This window comes from Mastigoproctus giganteus, chromosome 3 (genome assembly GCF_048544385.1).
Source record: "Mastigoproctus giganteus isolate SK-2022 chromosome 3, ASM4854438v1, whole genome shotgun sequence".
In the NCBI taxonomy this organism is placed as follows: Eukaryota; Metazoa; Arthropoda; class Arachnida; order Uropygi; family Thelyphonidae; genus Mastigoproctus; species Mastigoproctus giganteus.
Window position 1 is genome coordinate 106,599,893 of NC_143577.1, and position 25,324 is coordinate 106,625,216.

Sequence of the window (25,324 nt, forward strand, 5' to 3'; positions counted from 1 at the left end):
TGGTTACCCCCAGAGGATTATAGAGAAATATGTTAAAGGAAATCAGAGGAGAGGCGAGCCTTTTACACCAATAGCCACTGCATACATTCCCTACTATCCGGGTTTGACTGATCATATAGCTAGAATACTAAGAAAGTACCAGACACGTTGTGTGCAGCTTCCAGGGCGGAGGCTGCAGACAATCGTGTCTCAGGTTAAAGACCCCATTCAAAAAGAGAACACAAGTGGGGTCGTATATAGCATTAGATGCCCGGATTGTGGGGAATGTTATGTAGGGGAAACAAAACGCCGTCTTAAAGATCGTCTGGGGGAACACACTAAGGCAATAAGAAATGCGGAATATGGCAAGTCCGCCGTGGCCGAGCATTTTTGGGAGAAGCAACACCAGATCTCCCCGGACGATGCTATCATCACCGATCGGGCGCATAAGTTCTGGGACCGTAAGTGGCTCGAGAGTTTGCGGATTTGTTCTACAATTAACATTAATAGAGATAGAGGTACGCGGATTCATCCCATCTTTGAGACCACTATCCTCAGAAGGGATGAACGCTTCCGTATGACTTCCGCTCGAGCCACTTCCGGTTCCACAACGCAAGAGAACGGAACACGTGTGAATGAAAACACGTGAGGAGTACCATTAACCTACTGATATTTAAAGATGTACTGCAGAACAAGAAAACACCGCTGAAGAAGAAGGCTGGAGCCTTTGAAAGCTACGATTTTTATCGCTTTTAATCTAGTATATTTTAATGCATTTTATTGATTGTAATGTAGCAGATTTTAATAATTCATATGTATAGTTTATTGTAAAGTTAAATTTATTGTAAATACAGGTTATTGTAATTTATTATAAACACAGTTATCAAAAGTTCAGTTTCCTTGGTGTTTTTATTTTTATTTCTACGCAAGGTTGGTGCAAAACACTAAAAACTACAGTAAGACTTCAGTTATAGCTAGGACACAGCATGGTTTTGTTAAGGGAAAGTCTTGCCTATATAAAACATATTTTATACACATTATGGTTGTAATGCCATATTGCCGTTGCAAGTGCATGGGAGTATTAGTTAGTTTGTTACAATTTATTAACTTTCTTTCCATATTACTCATTATATAAAATTATATATATATAGGCCTATTTCAAAATTGCATGTGAAAAACAGAGAAGCTTATTCTACAACTAAAAATAAAAAATGCTCTAATAAAAATATTTCTTAAGTTTTTATTTCCGAGATACTAAACATTAATCATAAATTACATAAATGAAATAATCATAAATGATCTAAAATGAAAAACATTTTTTTATGTACAAATCTTATTGATCCTCTCTTTCTCCTTTTTAACCAACAAATCTTTCATGAATAGCATACCTACATGTTTTGCAGAATAATTTGAGAACTATTGGAAGATATAATGCATAATTGGGAACCAGCCCACTTTTCCCATGATGCATGACTTTTTAAATACTGATTACATTAAGCAACCGACTGGTTAGCACTGTACAAGGGCCAGCACAATCACCTGACCACACACCCTTAAGATCAGTGCTTCTCAAACTATCTGTGGTGAAGGAAGAGTTCCTTTTATTTCCAATCCGTTGCGGGCCAGTACTTTTGTAAAATATAAATCGTTGTGGACTGGTAACATCCACAATGAATTTCCAATTCGGTGCAGACTGATAACAAACGGTTCGCAAACCAGCACTGTTCCGCGGACCACACTTTGAATAGAACTGCCTTAGATTACTTTACATGGAATCACATTAGATCCATGGTTTATTCTATGCATTAATCAGTTTGAACATCTAAACTAAGAAATAGCATTTTGGAAGGTGCAAAAACCATTAAGACAGTTCTGAAATGATAAGACACACCAGGGAATTGTGGATTCGTCATGATGAGTGCTGCACCAAGATCTGCAAAAGATCACTTTCAACATTTTTTTACTAACAATTTAGCAATCCCCATTTATTACATTGTTATCTAAAATTTGTTTATTTTATTGGGAAAACATCAACCATAAATTATAAGAATGCAATAGTGAATAGTTATTAGCCATGTACCACATGCACTGGCTCAACCCTTAATTTTACACTTCATTTTGTCTAGCTCCATTGCGTCTAACCCTGTAATTCATAATCAATGGCAAAAAAAATTTTTTTTGCATTAAATTTTCATTGTGCGAGGGGGGTACATGCAGAGCAGGATTAACCATTACGCAAAACACACAAAAAGTGGGACTCAAGTGACAAAGGGGGTCTATGGTTGACTTGGCCAAAAGCTGGAGTTAGGCATGTGCAATAGGTACAGCCACACCAAGCATCACACAATTCAATTTAGCCTTGCTATGAAGTAAAAATACAGAAACCTACCAAGTTACATACAAACAACACTGCATAAATGGATTGAGCAAGCTCTGTGCTGATGGCGTTCTTCCTCTTGTTCGGACTATATGCATTAGGGAGGCATAAATTCAAATTGAGAAAAAATAGTTTGCCTCCAGTCAGCGGGTATTCATTGTTAGAACGAACTGGCATCTGTTATCATGGAAGTCAGTAGTTTGAATGAACAAGGAAGAACTAGACAAATTATTGGAGAGGGATGGGCAGGTGACAGAAAGTTTTTTTTTTTTTTTTGCTGGTGCTTTATAAGCTTGCTGTCTTGCATTATTTGCCACTACTAATAATAACAGCTGCTTTAGGTGTTTCCTCTAGAGGTTTATTTGTTTCTTTTTATAATTTATAATTAATGTTTAATATCTTAGAAATAAAGACTTCTAAGTCATGCATGCAGAGGAATGTTCTTTTCTTATTTTCAGTTATAGAATATGCTCTTACATTTTTTCCCTGCAACTGTGAAACAACCTGTATACATAGATGCTACTCAGGGGCATATACATGAATAACATATACAGGGTAGACAATATATGTCAGCTTACTGTGAAGAGATGCAATTTACCAAAAAGTAATTCAGGAAACAATTCATTTAAATTTCATAAATAACGTCATATAAACTTAATATTAAAAAAGTAATAAATAACATCATATAAACTTAATATTAAAAAAGTAATATAACACAAAACTGACATTAAGATTTTGAATTATATGTGGCTCAATCTGTATGTACATGTTTCATTCAGGAAGGGTTCAGTGAAAAAATAAGATACACAAATGAGGCTGTCAGGCCTTTCAAGATTATCTTGTTTCACTCTCAAGTTCTTTAAAGGTAATCTTTTGTAACCTTTAGGTTTACTAAACTTTGCCACTCCTGATATATGACACCCACAGGGACAATGTAAGTTAAAGTATATTTATGCCAGCCCCATTGAAAGTGATACAAAATTTTAAAATGAATATGGATGCTAACCATTTGAATATTCAAAAGAAAACATTTCTTCAATCTTTCATTTTGCGTTTTTATTATTATTACAAAAAATTATTCTTCATCTTCCCATATTTAGACAGAATGACAAAAGCAACGTTAATTTAAAGAACATATTCAAGAGCAAACTGTGAAAATAAGTATACTGAATACCATGTTAGATGCAACAGCAAAAAAAACAACAAAAAAAAAAAAAAAAACTTGTGTGTAGAAAATCTATATTAGTAAAGTCCAGTAAATTATTAGATAAGACTAGAGCAGCAAAGTATTTAAGATTGTAAAATTTTTAAAAGAAATTTTTAGCTCATATGAAATACATTTTGATGCATTCATTCTTACCCATATATCAGCTTTTGGAGTAAGAGGCTTTCCACAATAAAGATCTACCATTTCAGGAGCACGATAAGATAATGTAGTATATCTAAAGAAAAATAAAAAACGTCACAGAATTCATACATTTAATCATTACAATCACATTCAGTAACATACATGAAGGATTAATTATACATATAATTTAAGTTTCTATTCTATTTCACTCCACTCACATGTTACAGTGTGTTTTTGAGACGAAAAAATGTTCCAACAGATCACACTGAAAAATTGTTCCATTAGATCACACTGAAGAATTGCTCCTTTGGATAATATGGATTTATTGTGACAAATCCAGATTACCTTTGCAGTTAAAGACCCTTATCATGCTAAAAAAAACTATACCACAAAAAAAAAAACAGAATTAAATATAAAATTCATATATAAAGCACTGCAGAATAAATGCAACTAAGACAACCAGGCAATACTGAAAAATAAGCAAAACATCATGGAAAATTGAGGCTAAAGTGACAAGTATACAGGAAAAAGACATGAGAACAGGAAGCCATCCTACTTATGACATACCTTGTTGACAGCACTAACTCCATAACCAGATGATAGACAGCCCAAAGGGGGGGGGGAAACCCACATGTGTACCATGTACGCACAAAAGATGTTTTATGTGAAAACATCTCTGGAGAGAATCAGAACCATTTTAAAATCACACAGCTAGAACAGTAGGTATGAATGATGTAATGTTTTATGCTCACGACCGATATTTGTTTTATGCTCACGACCGAATCAATGTTTGGAAGAGGTTAGTGAAGTCCAAGTCAACAGCCTAATTACCCAGGAAGTACGATTGCAACAATACATATTATTGAATCGCAACAATACAAATAATTGTATTGTTGCAATCGTACTGCATTTTCCTTCCATCCCGTTTTAGGTGTTTTTTCAATAATTTTCTGATAACTGAAAGAAAGGGTCTGAATGCCACACTGCTACAGCTGAGTGTTCAATGATGCCAAAGTCAAATGCAGAGATTGTCGAAAGTATCAAGCAAGCCAACCTAAGAAAATAAAGACGTTGGTAGCAATGAGTGTCAAGTGCAAAGTGTTTTCGGGTAATGGCAAAAGGGGTTTCCCCCATCTTTGTGTAATATATATTGTCGTGTGAAACAGAACACTGTTGAAGCCAGAAATTTAAAAGTGTGGATATTGTTAAGTGTAGTGTAGTGTACCAATGTTCATCTGACCATTTAGCCGTTGGACCCCTATTGGGGCTCACACTTGGCCCTGTGGAGGCAAACCAGGTACACCAGTATTTTAAGTAAGTACTCTGGCAGGTCCCGACACCTAGTTTCCTAAGATTTCAGTGGCTAGGGCCTAAAAAAAAAAAAAAAGTGTATATATATATATATATATAATTATTGATAAAAAAGTAAAGAAAGAAAGTTAAAATGACAATAACTGTAACTAATATGTAAATAATATTTATGAGTCAATGCAGCTGCAAGCAATCATGCAATACACCCATAATGTCTGTAATATTAAGGATAATATAAAGAACCATTAGAATAAGCAAATCAATCCAATAATAATACCATCAGGGACCTAAGAAAACGCGAAAAAAAAAAAAAAAAAAAAATTTATTATCGCTTTTTACCGCCAATCTAGATGACTTCAACTGGGGCCAACCACCCAGAATGAAGGCAAAAAACGACGAAAGGTTCTCTGTTTCTGTGATGATCAATATATGCTAAGTAATTTATATCTAAACCAAATATAAACCAGTATAAGCCGAATGTAAATCGAATATAAATAAATCGAAAGATGATAATAAAAGTTAAGAAAATTTAGAAATATCAGAATCAAAGGTAAGAAATATAAGTAAAATATAAATGTAAGCATATATTAATCATCGCTGACCCGACAGAGAATGTAATTTAATGATTAAAATAAGATTAAATATATAATACATACTACATATTGACCGTATCTAGGACATATTGTAATAGTCGTCTTACTATCTGCATGTTTCTCTATGCGTTAATTTAATTATTTATTTTTACTGTATCCATCACATAGGGGGCACCACATTATTTTGACGACTATTACAATATGTCCTAGATACGGTCAATATGTAGTATGTATTATATATTTAATCTTATTTTAATCATTAAATTACGTTCTCTATCGGGTCAACGATGATTAATTTATGCTTACATTTATATTTTACTTATATTTCTTACCTTTGATTCTAATATTTCTAAATTTTCTTAACTTTTATTATCATCTTTCGATTTATTTATATTCGATTTACATTCGGCTTATACTGGTTTATATTTGGTTTAGATTTAAATTACTTAGCATATATTGATCATCACAGAAACAGAGAACCTCTTGTTGTTTTTTGCCTTCATTCTGGGTGGTTGGCCCCAGTTGAAGTCATCTAGATTGGCGGAAAAAGCGATAACAATTTTTTTTTTTTTTTTTTTTTTTTTTTGCGTTTTCTTAGGTCCCTGATGGTATTATTATTGGATTGATTTGCTTATTCTAATGGTTCTTTATATTATCCTTAATATTACAGACATTATGGGTGTATTGCATGATTGCTTGCAACTGCATTGACTCATAAATATTATTTACAATTATTGTCGTTTTAACTTACTTTCTTTACTTTTTTATCAATAATTATAAATATATACAAAAGCTTTCCTTAGGTTAAGTATACACTACCTAAGACTGCATTTTCTATTATATTTCTTTTTCTATTTTCTGAACTGCATCGATCCCTCTTAATTTTACCTTCATGGATTTATGATTGCGCATCTTGATTTTATTTTATATTTTATTTTATATTAACTTTGCTTTTACTTTATTTTATATTAACTTTGCTCTTATTATGTCACTTAAATATAATAATAATAATAATATACTACATCGGCAGAGTAGGATAAAAGTGACCGAGGATACTATTGTTGCCCTGGATAGTAATCCGAACCATGTTAATACATCGACACATACACAAATATCACACACTTTACAGAGCAGTTTAGCATATAATGCTTCTGGCACTAATATCCAATCACCATCTCTTAAATTTCAACCTTGTAATAACAAATTAAGTCTTACTTGCCCCTATATGCATCCAAATCATGCTACAATTAATACGAATTCACATATATATTCTGTAAAATGAATAACGTCATATATATGATCACTTGTCGTACTTGCAATGTTAAATATATTGGTCAAACTAGCAATAAACTAAATATTAGAATGAACCTTCGTTCCGATATTAAAACTTATAATAACAAATCCAGCAAGAAAACAGGTAATCTGGAACATGATATTGAATTCAGACATTTCCAAAAACATACTTTTGGTAATATTTTCATTTCAATACTTAACGTAATTAATAACGCAAATGAAAGATTATTGCAAGAAGATATTAGCATGTTACAATACAAAACACTATATCCATACGGTCTAAATAATAATTTAATCAAAAATATGTGACGAATAATTTAAAAGATTTGTGTTTACAATATGTTTCAAATTGACAAACTTCGTAAATATAATCGCAATAGGAAATATAGTAAATCCAACACATATAAAAGCAACCGAGAACATCTAGGAGACTTCATAGATTTATTCAAAATGTGGGACACGGATCCTATAAATATTAGTAAAATACATAACACACTTTTCAGTATTAAACTTAGTGTACTCAAAGCATCTTTGCATCTTCTCATCTTATGCACATTATATCAGACATTGTCAAATTCAGATTTCATATTTTGAATGTTAGCAAGCAGACGGAAAACTCTGTCCTCATCTTATACTTTCAAAATAAATTAATGGATGATTTAGATATACATAAAACTATTAATTTACGTAATGACTTGCTGCCTATTAATAACTTACATATTAATATCAGATTTAGATATTCTAGACCATTTGGTCTTAAAGCCTGTAACTATAAAACAATAGCTACAAACCTTCACAATATTAACATCGGACAGGATACATGTGTTTGCCACAAACCTTCATTTCATAGATACGTGGATCCTAACCATAATCACATTATAACCGGCAATTTAGATAATCCCATATCCCGAACTTAGAGATATTTTATCACTGGGTTTTAAATTTCGACCTAATTTACCTATTAATAAATCTAACTTTAAAAAATTGTTATATATCTAGATTTACTTAAATACTGCATAAGATCAGCATACAACCATAACATACCGGTTGAAGCATACCACATGTGGTTATTTACAATGCTTAATATCATATCTAGCAAATATAATCAATTGAAATTCATACAGGATAATCTATATAATACAAAATTAATAAATAGGCAGCTCAAAGATATACACGAACATTTTGTAATTACTCCCGTTGACAAAGCTGCTTGCAATTATGTAAATCATATTATATAGAAATTTTAAAAAAATGAACTACAGTCTAGCCATACATATAAACAGATAACATCTTCCTCTAATATAATAATCAAAAAATTAATTGCATTGCATAAAAAATTAAAGTATACATAAAATATCCATTTATATATGACATACCCAAATTTCATAAAACACCGATTGCTTTTAGATTCATAACTTCATGTAGAGATAGTTATGCTAAATTTCCCGGAAAAACGTTAGAAAAGTTACTTAAAATTATATTAAATAACTTAAATAAAACTATTATAATAAATAACAACTTACCTACCTATTATAAATGCTCTAAAAAATAACAATATTCATCAAATACAAACATTCGACTTTAACAGTCTATTTACGAGCATTAATCTTGATAAATTAAAAGTCGTCCTCCAGAAATTATATTTAGAAAATAAAAATGCTATAAAGGTTGATTTAACCTATTGGGATTCTCTAATAAAATTATGCATCTTTAATAATTATGTATATGACGGAACATCGTTATATATACAAGTGACTGGCACCCCTATGGGAAGTCCAGCATCAAGCATAATCGCAAACCTTTATCTACATTATACAGAAAGAGAATTCCAAGATAACCTACTTATATATAGACACGTAGATGATATATGTGTTTTTAATCGTCCACATTTTGTCCAGGATTACAGTAAATTATATCCAGTAGAACTTGTATTGGAAAAAACTAATAGTTCCGATACTATAGCAAATTATCTGGATCTTCATATAGAAATATTCCATAATAATAATATAGACGTAAACATATATAATAAAAGAGATGCATTTAATTTTAACGTAGTCAGCCTTACAAACTGGAGATATAATATATCAAAATCAGTGCATGCTAATATAATTTTATCGCAATGTCTAAGGATTGCTTATATCTGCAATAGTAATAAAAATTGTTCAGCGGGCTTAACAGCGTTGTACGGCAGGTTGATCAATAATAATTTCCCTATCGCTTACCTGAAATATCATTTCAGGAAAGCGATAAACATAATTAATTTCAAAAATTTGTTTTATGAACCTATTGTTTTAATATAATTTTCAATATAATCGTTATATTTAGTGCCATGTATATATGTAAATAGGATACACTTTGCATCCTTGGTGTCTTACGGCGTAGAAAACTTGTACCCACCGGCTTGCAAATTAGAGTGTATCATTTTTTTTTTTTTTTTTTTTTTTAATATATAGTTAATATATAGTTAAATTCATTTAAATTTACTTAGGTTCACGCTGAGATAACATGCAAATTCAGCTCAGGTTCCTACTATAGGAACGGGTTTGCGATCCCCGGGCATACCCGAGCCACAACTTATATCTTGTAATGTCTTTAAACTGTCCTACACTCTTTATTTTATTTCTCCAAAATTATTAGGGCAATCCGAGGACGTAGGAGAAACTATTTCTTATCTATACCACTATTTTTCGCCTTTGTGGAGTTCAGGTTCTATTATTCCTACTCCTTTAGTTTTTCTTCTTACTATCTGCATGTTTCTCTATGCGTTAATTTAATTATTTATTTTTACCATATCCATCACATAGGGGGCACCACATATTATTTTGACGACTATTACAATACGTCCTAGATACGGTCAATATGTAGTATGTATTATATATTTAATCTTATTTTAATCATTAAATTACGTTCTCTGTCGGGTCAACGATGATTAATATATGCTTACATTTATATTTCTTACCTTTGATTCTAATATTTCTAAACTTTTATTATCATCTTTCGATTTACATTCAGCTTATACTGGTTTATATTTGGTTTAGATTTAAATTACTTAGCATATATTGATCATCACAGAAACAGAGAACCTCTTGTCGTTTTTGCCTTCATTCTGGGTGGTTGGCCCCAGTTGAAGTCATCTAGATTGGCGGTAAAAAGCAATAATAAATTTTTTTCTGATGGTATTATTATTGGATTGATTTGCTTATTCTAATGGTTCTTTATATTATCCTTAATATATAAGTAATGACATTAAAAAATAAAATAGATAAATAAGAAAATAAATAAACATTAAGTAGTCATTAGAGGCAGTAAAATACAAATCCTCCACATGATATCCAATATATTACTGAAATTGCGTATTGAAAAATTAATACAAATGCCCGTAGTATGGCAAAACTGTAGAGTGAAAATTTAACATAAACATAACAATTAATCGTAATTGGGAGGGTAGAGAATGGGTTACAAGACAGAAACTGTAGCCGAAAGCCTCCAAATAATTTAGAATACAATTTAAATCCGGTTCAAATAAATCCATTTTAAAATTTAAAATATAAAACCAATCGTATAACAATTTAGCAGACGCCCCCCCCAGTAAGGTACCAGTTCCGAGAAATGTAAAATATCACCAAAAGAGACTAATCAAACTACTAAAATAAAATAAAAATAGACTGAGCATTTTGCCCCATATCGACAGAGGACCATTATGCAGCGAAAAATAAACAATAGAACAGACTAGCACTCCAGAGCAAAGGCACACCACAGACGTACTGGAAGCTTAACCAGCTTATATAGATACAAAATTAGATACTTATATAGATTTATATATATATATATATATATATATATAAGTGATGACATTAAAAAATAAAATAGATAAATAAGAAAATAAATAAATGTCATTTATTTCAATGTCATTACTTAAATATGTTTTGCCATACTACGGGCATTTGTATTAATTTTTCAATACATAATTTCAGTAATATATTGGGTATCATGTGGAGAATTTGTATTTTACAGACTATAATGACTACTTCATGTTTATTTTCTTATTTATCTATTTTATTTTTTTAATGTCATTACTTATATATATGTAAATCAGATGGTAGTAACGGGTTTGAGATGCTTAAACCGCCATCTATAAATATATTTTATATATCTATATAAGCTGGTTATAGCTGGTTAAGCTATAACCAGCTTATATGTCTCTGGTGTGGCTTTGCTCTGGAGTGCTAGTCTGTTCTATTGTTTATTTTTCACTGCATAGTGGTCCTCCGTCGATATGAGGCATAATGGTCAGTCTATTTTTATTTTATTTTATTTTTGTAGTTTTGATTAGTCTCTTTTGGTGATATTTCACGTTTCTCGGAAATATCACCAAATATATCACCCTAGTAAGGTACCAGGGGAAATATTCCCCTTGTACCATACTATGGGGGATACCGCTAAATTGTTATACAACTGGTTCTATATTTTAAATTTTAAAAAGGATTTATTTGAATTGGATTTAAATTCTATTCTAAATTATTTGGAGGCTTTTGGCTACAGTTTGTCTTATTACCCCTTCTTTACCCTCCCAATTACAATTAATTGTTATGTTTATGTTAAATTTTCACTCTACACTTTTGCCATACTTCGGGCATTTGTATTAATTTTTCAATACATAATTTCAGTAATATATATATATATATATACAGGGTGTTTCAGTTAAACGTTTCAGAACTTCTAAGAGGGGTAGGGTACATCCTGACAACTCGAAATCATATAGCAATGTGGGGTCGGAAATGTTTTCCTGAAGCGGTGTTGTACACAGAAGCACCATAAAAAGAAAAGAGACCGTAAGTGAGAAATCGTTTTAATAATACATGAAAAGAAGCAAAAGGTACATGGATTAAAGTAAGTGTTCGAAGTTTCTTCAACCTCGTATTGCTTTTGCACAGTGGTACCTTGGAAAATGTGCTACAAATCCCCCTTTTCCTGCTGAAGTGTTGTTTTCCGATGAGGCATCCTTCACAAGGGAAGGAATTTTCAACACTCATAACGACCATATCTGGGTGGTCAAGAACCCGCATGCAATACGACGTCATGCAGCACAGATTCGATTTTCGGTCAATGTATGGGCCGGTATTATGGGAGATCACCTCATCGGACCTTACCTGTTACTGTGTCGTCTAACCGGACCTATCTACTTGATCTTTCTGCAGCAAGTATTGCCACAACTTTTGAGAGATGAACAGATTTCTGCATCGACGCAACAGACAATGTGGTTCCAACACGATGGAGCCCCTGCCCATTATAGCGGAGATGTTCGTAACTACCTGGATGTCACATTTGGTCAACAGTGGATCGGACTCGGTGGTCCCGTGCGTTGGCCTGCTCGGTCACCCGACCTATCATGTCTTGATTTTTATTTCTGGGGTCATATGAAATCGCTAGTTTATGACACCCCTGTTGACAATGCTGAGGAGCTGGTTGCAAGAATCGCAGTAGCTGCTGAAGAAATTCGAAATTCGCCTGGAGTATTCCAGAATGTTCGGATGTCCATGCGTCGGAGATGTGAGGCGTGCATTGTAGCCCGTGGAAGAAACTTCGAACACTTACTTTAATCCATGTACCTTTTGCTTCTTTTCATGTATTATTAAAACGATTTCTCACTTACGGTCTCTTTTCTTTATGGTGCTTCTGTGTACAACACCGCTTCAGGAAAGCATTTCCGACCCCACATTGCTATATGATTTCGAGTTGTCAGGATGTACCCTACCCCTCTCAGAAGTTCTGAAACATTTAACTGAAACACCCTGTATATATATATATATATATATATATATATATATATATATATTAAAACCTGTTACTGTGTCGTCTAACCGGACCTATCTACTTGATCTTTCTGCAGCAAGTATTGCCACAACTTTTGAGAGATGAACAGATTTCTGCATCGACGCAACAGACAATGTGGTTCCAACACGATGGAGCCCCTGCCCATTATAGCGGAGATGTTCGTAACTACCTGGATGTCACATTTGGTCAACAGTGGATCGGACTCGGTGGTCCCGTGCGTTGGCCTGCTCGGTCACCCGACCTATCATGTCTTGATTTTTATTTCTGGGGTCATATGAAATCGCTAGTTTATGACACCCCTGTTGACAATGCTGAGGAGCTGGTTGCAAGAATCGCAGTAGCTGCTGAAGAAATTCGCTCCTAGATTCTATTGTTTAGTTATTTATAAATTCTGTTCACGTATTCTATTTGCTCGCTATATATATATATATATATATATATATATATGTATGTACACACACACACTTGGACAAGAATAAGAGTTTACCTCAATATGATAAGTATAACACTTCCATATCATACTCTCCAGAAATTAAAACGAAAACAATTAAAAAAAACGACAATCTTACATTATAATAAGAAATAATTAACAATAATTAAAAAGCAAATGAACAAAATTTAATGTGCTTACTAACAGGAGAGACTTCTTCTAGAGGGATGGGATATACTTAAATAGAAAGGGTGCAAGAATATTTGCTGATGCTATCAAGGCAGTGTTAGGTGGGTCAGAAAACTGCTAGCTTGGAGGGATACAAGGACTAATAGATTAACAGTAGCTACTGGCAGAGGTGAAAGTGATTCTTGCACTGCTTCTATTGGAATGAGCAGCAGCCTGGAAAACAAGATGCAGTGTATTTCAGAGAGTGATGGGAGTCATTGCGGAACAAGTAAACACATAGGTTGTGTTAGGGTAGCAAAGAATAGGAACAGGTGCATGTATACGCAAGTATACACCAATGCTTACGAGTTTGGTAAATAAATTTGATGAATTTGAGTTATTGCTCAAATCAAAGGCAGATATTGTTATGATATCAGAGACTTGGTGTCACGAAGATATAAGGAATGCAGAACTGAATTTGAAGAGTACAATGTGTACAGGAAGGATAGACAGGATAGGTAGGGAGGAGGGTTTATGCTATTAGTTAAGAAACACACAAAATCCAAGGAAGTCAAACCAGTCAACATCGCTGGACATTGCAGTGTCGAGTCAGTTTGGCGTGACATAAGCATTGGGAGATCATAATTGAGAGTGTTATAGGCCTAATGACTCTGATGAGTATAATAGGAAACTGTACAGGGAAATAGAATGGGCTAGTAAATCAGAGTCTTATAATGGGGGGATTTTAATTTCCCAGATATTGACTGGAATTTGTGGGTTGATCACTCACATACAAGCAAGGCATTTGTGATTTATTGGATGATTGTTTTCTACATCAGCATGTTCGGAAAGCAACTAGAGGGAGTAATACTCTTGATCTGATTATCAGTAGTGATTCTTCATGCATTAAGAAATCTGCAGATAAAGGAACCACTAGGTGGCAGTGATCACAATGTGCTGAAGTGTTTACTCAAAGAGGTAACTACCATCAGGGATAAAGGGAAGGGTTTTTGCTTTTGTAAAGGCGACTACGATGGTCTGAGACAGTATTTAAATTCTATACAGTGGGACCAACTGATGATGTTACCAACAGCAAATTCAAAACGGGAAGCATTCAAAGAACTTATCTTGGAACCTACTAGGCTTTACATACCAACTAAGAAATATTTTTCAAGGTTTAGGCCTAAATGGATGTCAGATGAACTAATGAGACATATGGCAGAGAAGAAAAATGCATGGAATACATATAAATTAATGAGTGACATGGAAGCTAATGATATAAGCTGGTCTGTAACCCAGTCACAAAGGAGATTAGACAGGCAAATGCAGATTATGAGAATTCTTTGGAAAAGAATGCAAAGAAAAACAGCAAAGAATTCTTTACCTATGTAAACTTGAAGGAAAGGGATGAATCAGATTGGTCCAATGGATACTGATGGTTCAACTGTTGATGATCCTGCTTGGGTGGCTAACAAACTAAATGAGTATTGTGCATCTACATTCACGCATGAGGAGTTATGTTTATGTTTACCTTGTTGAAGGTAAACATAAAAGGCACCCGGGGTGGATGGGATCTATCCAGTTATATTAAAGGAGGCAACAAAGGAAGTAAGCAAAACCTCAGCCATAATTATGAGAGCTTCTTTGGACTCTGGGGAGGTACCCATGGACTGGAGACGTGCAAATGTGACCCCAATTCACAAAGGTGGATCAAAGGGCAACACAAGTAATTATAGACCTGTTAGTTTAACTTCTGTTCCAGGAAAATTAATGGAGGCACAGGTAAAAGAAGCACAGCAGGATCATCTAGACAAGACTTCAGTTATAGCTCGGACACAGCTATAACTGAAGGGGAAAGCCTTGCCTGACCAATTTGATTGGATACGATGATGTGGTCACAAAGGAACTGGACACAAAGAATAAATTTGATATCGTATATTTGGAGACAAGTTTGCAGACAACACAAAGATTGGCAGGGTTGTTAATGACAGTACGCTGCTGCTGCAACAGGATCTAGAAAATTTGAGCAGATGGGCGGAGAGGTGGCAAATGAAGTTTAACATTGACAAATGTAAAGTACTACATACTGGAAGCAGTAATCCCAGAGCAACGTATGAACTCTGTGGTACTACACTGACAGTGGTAGAGAATGAAAAGACCTGGGGGTAATTGTGCAGACAGATATGAAGCTTTCTGGGCAGTGCAGTCTGCAAGGGTAGTTCATGGCGTCTTGTCAATGATATACAGGAAGTTTCCTAGCAGGGATAAGGAGGTGATTATCCCCTTGGATAAGGCAATGGTCAGGCCACACCTTGAGTACTGTATACAGGTCTGGGGGGCCTCATTTTAAGAAGGAGCTGTTGGAACAAGTAGAGAGAAGGGCAACAAGATTAGTGAATGGAACAAAGGGTTGCTCTTACGAAGAAAGGCTTAAGTTTTGCAAATTACAGTGTCTGGAGACTAGGCACCTGTGAGGTGATCTGATTGAGGTGTATAAAGCCTTGAATGGTTTGAGCATGCTCAATGTTGATGGGATTCTTCCTCTTGCTCAGAATAATCACCTGAGAGGGAATAAATTCAAATTGAGGAAAGAAAGATGTAGGATAGATGTGCGGAAGTTTGCCTTTAGCCAGCGGGTAGTTGGTTGGTGGAACAGACTTCCATCCTTTGTTGTGGAAGTTGATTGCCTAAATAAATTTAAGGCTGGGCTAGATAGGTATTCGGAATAAACGGAGGAGTGAAATGGAAGAGTGTTTTGTTTTTGTTTTTTTTTGGCTGATGCTGCATAAGATTGATTTCTTGCATCATGTGCCTCTACTCTAATGCTAATGCTAAATTAAAAATCAATTAAATGCAATAAAAAATTAAGTCAAAAATCAATTTAACGAAAAAAATTGCAAAATGATTTTCCTTCCTGAAGCTGACAATGCTTTTTGACCGTATGTTGTGATCACAGGAATGAAAATTACCAAACAGGGGTAAGTATGGAACTTAAATAGGGATTATTTGTCTTCACACATGTGCATAAAGTACCACCAGTAGGGATTATTCGTCTTGGCGTATGTGTGTAAAGGACCACAAGATTTAATTGCGTTAAATTGATTTTTAATTGTGTTCATTTGATTTTCAATTATTGTTAATTATTTCTTACTGTAATGTAAGATTTTCGATTTTTTAATAGTTTTCGTTTTACTTTCTGGAGATATCATACGGAAGTATTCTACATATCATATTGAGGTAAACTTCTCTTATTCTTGTACAAATATTGATATCAATGTAGAGCATATTAAGTATTATAGCTCCGTTTCATACTATCAAATACATAAATATATACACATACATACATACACACATGCAAGTATACATAGGGGTAAACGCTAAGAATAGGAAAGGCTAAGTGAGTTCATGTGACATTGTCTAATTTTTTGAAGCGATACTAATTTTTATTTATTGTGTTGTGTGTACACTGTCATTAGTCTCCCCCCCCACACTCTGCCTAATGCCAGAGTGGGGGGGGGACTGAAGACTTCAGGAGAAAGACAGAAATATAGGGAAGATATGTAAGGTGACCCAAGGGTCAGTGAGGCAGGCCCATGCTTCACCAGGTAAGAGGGGTCGGCAGGGAAGGGAAGAAAACAGGATATCCGTCTCCCCCCCCCCCTGCCAGGGATAGAAAATTAAAGATGAACAGGGTTTGGGTATCCCATTCAGATCGACATATAGTGTTTGGCAGCTGAGCTGCTGGTGGTCCCAGTCTAATCCTAGCAGAGATTAGACCAGAGCGGGAAAGTTCCCATCCGTTCTGCAATATTTACAGTCAAAGGTCCAGGTTCTCTTGTCAGCATTTGTGGGGTCTTTCTTGGGTCATTCCCTGTCCATGTGCTATTTGCATCACTGTTGTTTATAGGGAGTCATTTTTCATTGAATTGACTTTAGATCCACTTCAGCGTTTTGTGTCTTGATCATCCAAGGCCATTTGTTCCAGGAGTCATCTGTAGGACAATGTCCTTAGAGGTTTGTTCATTTTCTTATTGTGTCAGTGGTTGGCTGCAGTTCACTGCGATAAGAGCCCTCTGTCTCGTGAACAGGGCCAACATAGTTGGAGAAAGCCCGATATTCCTCCCTGGTGTCCAAGATGTGGTGCTCCAGGCCATATGGTAAATATTGTATTTTGGTGATGAATGCACTGCAGAGGTAGTCATAGAACTGACAATCATGCATGAAGTGCTGCCAGCTCTTCAGCCCTACGCAGGTGCAAGTGGGATCGTCCTGTATTCCAAGTAGGGACAGCTTTGCATTCAAAGCTCCATGTCCAGTCAGAAGGTATGTTACTTGTAAGCCTGGGGAGAACCAGGGCAGGGGGGTTTGGAAAAACCCAACCAACGTTGGACAGAAACTTTCTGGTGATTTCGCCTTTTTGAAATGTGGCCCATCTATCCTGCAACACCTACAGCAGGTGAGCATACAGCTTTTTCTTTTCCACAGTCTTGCTATTGGTGATGTCAGTGGTGAATCCCAAACATGTCTGTGGGATACCCTTGTCCAAGTGGTGCGTGAGGCCTGTCAAATGATCTCTAAATCCAGTGGAAGGACACCAGCGAGGACTTGCAGGGCATGCGTGCTCACCATGCTGCAAGCTCAGGTAATGGTCAGAAGGACTGATCAGTGAATCAAGTCAATAATTCGTTTATTGACAACAGTTGTGGCTTTGTCATACAACGCACCAGATGTGTATGTGACTACTGGGGTAAAGATGGTTTTATAGAAAAGATGTAGCATCCGTCTGTCTAGGCCCCAGTCTCTGCAAGTGACTCAGGCAACCAATTCAGTGTACCATCTGACTTTTGTGCATAAGTATTTCAGGCGGTCCTGAAATGATAGGTTTGGATCTAGGATCACTCCTATCATTTCCACCTGAGGTTGAGGCGCCCCTTGAGCAGAATGGAGTTCGTCTTTGCAGGGGATATTCTAAGTTGATTTTGCTTCGCCTATTCCTGAAGGGCCTCCGTAGCCGAGTGGGCAGGAGCGAGAGTGCAGTAGCACACGCTCTTTGAGTAGACCGGGGTTCAAGCCCCTGACTGCTGAATACGGTCGATCTGACAACCCGCACTGGACCAGCGTGGCAGATTATGGTCCATTTCCCTCAGCATGAATTGGTGAGGAGGCTTCCATCCTGCAGTGGGTTGATAATGGCTGCACTTTACTTTTTTTTTTTATTCCTGAAAGGTGGACAGCCCCTTCGGGAATAGGCGAAGGACAGATCCCAATTCGCCAAGGTCACCAGTTGTGCTCTTGAGTCCGCTGACGCTGTCAGTATGAGTTTGTCGGCAAAGGCCTGAGATTTTAACTCGTCAAGGTCTATGGCTAGGAAGGAGTCCATTACTACGTTCCACAGAAGTGGACCAAGGACCGAACCCTGTGGACAGCTGTGAAATGTATTCCTGAAGAGGGTCTCATAGGGAGCAACAATCCTGATGGATCTGTTTGTAAGGTAGCTCTTGATGACACTGTAGAAATTGCCTAGGATCCCAGCAACTCTAAACCTCACCAAGACGCTCGGCCACCAGAGTGAGTTGAACACCCTAGCAAAGTCCATGGCAATCATGAGGAAGTATTTCTTGGTGCATCTTCTTACTTGTTCTTGTAGGTGAGTTAGGGCGTCCACGGCTGAGCAACCTCCCTCGAAACAAAATTGGTTGGGTGCGGCCAGGCAGCCCTGTCATAATATTGCTGTATTCGGTCCATATAGGAGGCATTCAAGTAGTTAATTTGCAACTGTGAGAAGTGCAATCGGTCTGCATGAATCTGGAGGTTTGGTTGTATTTTTCAGAATTAGTTTTACATTTGCTTTCTCCCATGAGGTCAGGAAGGTGACAGAGCGTAGATAGAGGTTGAAAAGATTGGGCAACAACCTTTTCAACCTCCATCTACAGGGTTGCACTCTGTTTTTTTGATGATTTCGGGGTTCCAAAAGGTCCAGTCCCAGGCATTTGTTTCCCCTGATAAGGATGGCAGCACTGTTGAGCTCCTCAGCTGTGAAGTGAGGGACTGTCATTGCTATTTGATTGCTTTCATTTTCTAAGCAGACTTGGATCTGCTCCATTATTGCTCACTGTATAGCAGGGGGAAAGACTGCATGCAGGATATTGGAAATGGTTTGCTCCCAGGTTGTAGACATGCCTCCTTGGGGCAATGTAGTGGCGGCGATGACTTCCCCTCGGGGGACTTTATTTGTGGTCAATTTGTATGATCCCCAGGGGTTCTCGTTTCCCGTAGTGGAGACCAGGTGCTCCCAAGATTGCTGTTTACAGCTTCTGATTTTGGCTGCGTAAGCGTTCCTTGTACTTGTGTCTTTGTAATGTTTTCAGAGTACTGCGGCCTCCGTCACCAGTCAGGAGCACCTGGCCTGTTGAAAGGCCTTTCTTCTGGTTTGTGCTTTTTCTGGAGTCTCTGCAGATCTAGGTTCCATCAGGGAACAGCCACAGGGGTTTGGACTTTTCTTCTTAATAGAATAGTGATGTTGCTTGTGTGCAATTATGATCTATATTCTCTTTCTTGGGAGGTGATCTAGTTCTTTGAAGCACTTGAGCTCCCTCTGTCTCTGTTGTATGCTGATTTTTAAGGTGGTTTGGAAGGGTTCTCAATTGGTTTTGAAATGGCATATCAGTGAGTGGTTTGTCTAGTTGCAGGTATCTTAGCCAGTGATCTGGTGAGTTGGAACATAATGGCTCGATGATCAGACGTTTTCCAGGCCTCTTGGACAGTCCAGTCAGTAACATTAATAGCGATGTTTCCTAGAAGCCAAGCAGACATCTATGGTGGCCTCCCACCATAGATGTCTCCTTGGCTAACTATTACTGAATTAATGTATTACTGAATGTGGGCAGATTGTTTGGTTGGTTTAACACTGTCAATGTTGAATTTGCAAGAAACCCTTCCAATCTAGATCCATTTCTGGTGCCCTGTCTGTCTGACGTGTGACTATGCCACATCAGTGATCGACAGTTCACATCCGCAGCCAGTTGTTGTTGTTTTGTTGTTATTTGGTTTTTAGGAGCATTAGCAACTAAGGCCATATTGCTCCGGGGATATGCAGTGGTCATTCCCTGACCTTTTCGCATCCTCCGTATTTGGTGGCTCATGGGCTTGAACCCCGGTCTAATCAAGAAGCATGTGCTACGCACTGCTGCTCCTGCCCACCTGGCTACGGAGGTGCCCCGCAGCCAGTTGGAGGTATCTTGTGGCAAAGGTGATGTCTTTGTCCGAGCAACAATAGAGGGCAATCACATAAAATTCCACCAGAGCTGTGGTGAGGTGGGCACATGCAGCCCAGGCTGTGCAAAACTATGTGATTTTATCACAGTAATATCCAGATTTCTGACAGCGATTGTGGTCCACAGGGTGTTGGTCTCAAATTGTACTATCTTGCAGGTCAGGGGGTATCCCCTGACTAACTTCATGTGTGAATATGGCTCTTGTATTATCATGATGTCTACATCTCCTCTTCATCCTTGATAGGATCTGATCCGTCACCACCCAGCCCTCTGCACGTTGATCTCCAGAAATTTTATCTCTGTAGTGTTGTATCCTCTAAGGCACGTCCCCATAATCCAGCCTGGATTGAAAAGAGCTCAACTTTCAGGTAGGTGGAGCACTTGTTATCCCTGATTGAGTGGGCATAGTCCAGCTTCAAACTCTTGCAATTTGCACAGATTGGGTCAGTACTCTTGTTTGGGCAGTCTCTATAAGTGTGGCCTTTTGCAGATCAGTGGTTTTCTCGCAGAACCACACCTCGTGGTACTGTGACCAACAACCATTGAGGAAAATCACACAAGTGCACAATTAAAGACACAATTCATGACCAACCTAAGAGAGGAATTCGAGACAATCAGAATAAGTAAGTCAGTCAGGAAAACTAGAAATGTCGGAGTCCTGACAGGGACAGAAACAAGTGAGAAAATACAAAAAATTATCAGTAATGCCAAAATCACTGAGCTGGGGCTCAAACCTTAATTCTATATTTAAGGCTTTAAATCTTAGTTATATTAGTACAAGCTTCTTTACAACAAATTATCAGGAACCCTGCTAAGGGATGGGGATTTACATCCCCGGTAATTTTCCAAAGTAGTTTGCTGTCTTTGCCTTTATCTCAATGCTGTCCAACTCTTATATCTTATGCCTCAAAACCTATTAGAGTAATTCGAGGGAGATTGAGGTGCTATTTCTATATTTGTTGCCTATTCTTTTCGCCTAGTTTTTGGGTCTATGCCTTTACTATGATTTTCCCCTGTGCAATTTGCTAAAGAAACAAAAGAAACAGAAACACTTGTGTAAATATTCTAATAAGGTTTAAGTTTTTGGCTATCTGTAGGACTAGCAGTTATATTTTGCCAGTCTACCATTGTTATTTTTATTTTTATTTATTTTTTAATATAGCATGTTTCATATTTTGCTCTATTAGCTAATTTAACTAATTTATCTAATGTTATTTTAACGTAAATTTAAACTTAAAGCTATTATGTATACTATATTTAGGATATAATAATATGGTGAGGCTGGCATATAACTAGCAGAAACAGATAACGTATGTTGTTATTGATGGCATATATCGAGAGGCCCTAGCCCCCATTGTCGTGCCTTTCGATGTAAGCGTTATTCAGCAATGACATTTTGGTACTTTTGATTTGGTATTTTGTAAATATCGAATTACTGGATCTGGTAAGACTTTGCTATATATAGAGACTGTTAGGGTACTTTGTAGGTTATGGTTATTCATCTCTATCTTAAGCTATAACGTTTGAAATAAAAAATAATTAATATCTTGTATTTTCTCAGGCTTATGTAATGTTCAGTCATTTCTGATGGCATTAATTTGTCCTGACTTGTATTTTATCAGTTTTTTTAAATATTTCGATATTAGTGAAATTACTGCATTATATATATATATATATAGTATATAATACCAATGAATTAAAACTGTAGAAATAGTCGGAAGATAAAATAAGCTGGATATGTCAAATGCATCAAAGCAGCAGCAAAGGATGCAAATGTGTATATATATATATATATATATATATATATATATATTATTCTTTTGTAATATGATAATTCATGTTGTATTTTATTTTTAATATGCTTTTATAGTAGTTTTACTTAATTTATTTCTATCTCTAGCTTTTTCTGTTGTCCCAGTAGCTGTTTTAGCAATGCATGGGTACGACCAGAGTACATATTGTTATTCTTTTTGTATTATCATTCTATTGTGGTTTATTCCGTCTTTGTTCATTTTCTTAATTACAGGTATTTTCTACACATAGGTATTATAGTTAATACATTACTGGTCTTTAAGCTAGCCTAATCTCGGTTATCTTAATTTCCCATGGCCTATACATTCAGGATTTTTCAACTTGTATCGTATTGCTAAAAAAATCATATCAATTATTGATGAAAAACTGTAGCAATACTATTTTAAAACAATATGATATAATATTAAACATATTTATACGTTTTTGTATTACATCTTTATACATTTTTGTATTACATCACATGGACGTCAATCCCCTACTTCATCGGGGGCTTTGAGCGGATTGACGGTCCATTCGATGTAATGCATTTCTTACTTACCCGTTTCTGTTTGCATCTATCACAGCTTTGCTATTTTATCCAATTACTAAATTCTAAGTTTCTAAAAAAAAAAAAAATTAAAAATAGAAACTTAGAATTTAGTAATTGGATAAAATAGCAAAGCTGTGATAGATGCAAACAGAAACGGGTAAGTAAGAAATGCATTACATCGAATGGACCGTCAATCCGCTCAAAGCCCCCGATGAAGTAGGGGATTGACGTCCATGTGATGTAATACAAAAATGTGTAAAGATGTAATACAAAAACGTATAAATATGTTTAATATTATATCATATTGTTTTAAAATAGTATTGCTACAGTTTTTCATCAATAATTGATATGACTTTTTTTAGCAATACGTAACAAGTTGAAAAATCCTGAATGTATAGGCCATGGGAAATTAAGATAACCGAGATTAGGCTAGCTTAAAGACCAGTAATGTATTAACTATAATACCTATGTGTAGAAAATACCTGTAATTAAGAAAATGAACAAAGACGGAATAAACCACAATAGAATGATAATACAAAAAGAATAACTATATATATATTTATATATTGTAATAAATGTTAGTTACACGACAGCCAAAAGTAAAGATAGCCGAAACAGGAATAAAAGAAATAATTAAAAAATGGTGACCTATAAAATAAAATAGATTACATGAAAATAAGGGTAATGGTAGCTTGAATCAGATAAGGGTGGGCAAATTTCGATATGGTTCCAAAAGGGGGAAATAAAGCAAAAATGCAATTAAATCTGATGTCTGTAAAGTTAAAAAGTTGATACACGATTGAGTATTTCATCAGGGGACTACACCTGACCTGACTTGACTATGTATCAGACTGTTTCTATACTTACCCAAAACTAAGTAAGAGAAGAAAATTTTGAAAATAAAGCACATAAGATCGAAAAGCAATATATCTCTTACAAAGTATGGACAGCCTAGTCCCCATGCAGTGTTTATAAAGAAATTTATGGTAAAATTAACTGGATACAAAATTATTTTAAGTACAATATGAATAGAAGCAAATGAATAGAAGTATTGCATTTTTGCTTTATATTATGATAGCTCCAACCAAAGTGGTAACAAACAGGGACATTCCTAAGCGTTAATAATTTATAGTAATCAAACTAACGTGAGAGAGCTGAAAAAAAAAAGGCAACCAATAAACAATTTCGAAAAACAATATATAACGAATCTACATTAAATTTTAGACAAAGAAAAAATGAAGAAATGTTGCAGAAAATGCAACCAACAGGACTATCCAAAGAAATAAAACAGAAGTGGCTGTATATTAAGCATAGCATCATGCAAAGCAGAAGATAACTAAAGCTTAAATTGATATAAAATCAAATATATTAGTGAGTTGAAACAAAGAGAAAAACATGGAGAGATAAACAGATTGATATAACAAATGCACCAGAGTACGCAAAGCAGCAGCAAAGGATGCAGATGTGTGTGTGTGTGTATAATAACCATCACAGTTAATGCACAGATTGAAGTGCGAGTTGCACATAATGCCACAAGGAAAAGGACAGAAAAATTAAAGTAAGCAAATGGCCGAAGGTGTAACCACCAGAATATCTATTGATAAGAAACAGAAGTGGCTGTGATTTAAAGAATAGCATCACACAAAGCAGCAAATGCTAAAACTTAAATAAATAGTCGGAAGATAAAATAAACTGGATGTCAAATGACCAAAGCAGCAGGAAAGGATGCAAATGTGTGTGTGTATATATATATATATATGTATATATTGTAATAAATATGGGTTACACGACAGCCAAAAGCAAAGATAGCCGAAATATAGTGATCTATAAAATAAAATAGATTACGTTTGTATAATTCATTTTTAATAAATAACATAATTGTTTAATTTCCGTTTAATCATAATTTGAATTATGATTGCATAATTAATTTTTAATAAATAACAAACTTTTATTTGTGTTATTTATTATAAAACATCATTAACTTTTGGAAACAATGAATATAAATTGCTTTGTTTAGAGTATTTCATTTTGAAAAATTATTTTCTAATTATCCACATTTGAAAAATATGGATAATTAGATTGCTCACTAGTTTTACTCCATATTCATCGTTTTTGCTCACACAGAATTTTTTTTAATGTGTTCAGGTAATCTAATGCATCAGCATATTTGTTTAATTTTGGGTCACACTGCTGTTCATCCTTTTCAGGAATTTTATCTTTCTCCATAAATTCTTCGTTGTTCATAAAATCACTTAATAAATAGCAAACTTCAGTGTTTTACTTCAGTGTTTATGCCTTCCACCACTATATTAGAGTCTACCGACATATTCATCACTGCTTGGTGAAGAATTTCCTAGTGTCCATAGCAAGGCATA

At 35.4% G+C, this 25,324-nt stretch overlaps 1 protein-coding gene across 3 annotated transcripts in view; it reads right to left on the reverse strand.

Moving 5' to 3' along the window:
• Positions 1–25,324, reverse strand: part of LOC150088207 (uncharacterized) — a 376,069-nt gene that overhangs the window by 168,163 nt on the left and 182,582 nt on the right. For all 3 annotated transcript variants that reach the window (XM_090369384.1, XM_090369385.1, XM_090369386.1), the window contains one exon: positions 3,717–3,798. In XM_090369384.1, coding sequence (XP_090225510.1) covers positions 3,717–3,798 — 82 coding nt within the window. The remainder of the gene's footprint in view (positions 1–3,716; positions 3,799–25,324) is intronic.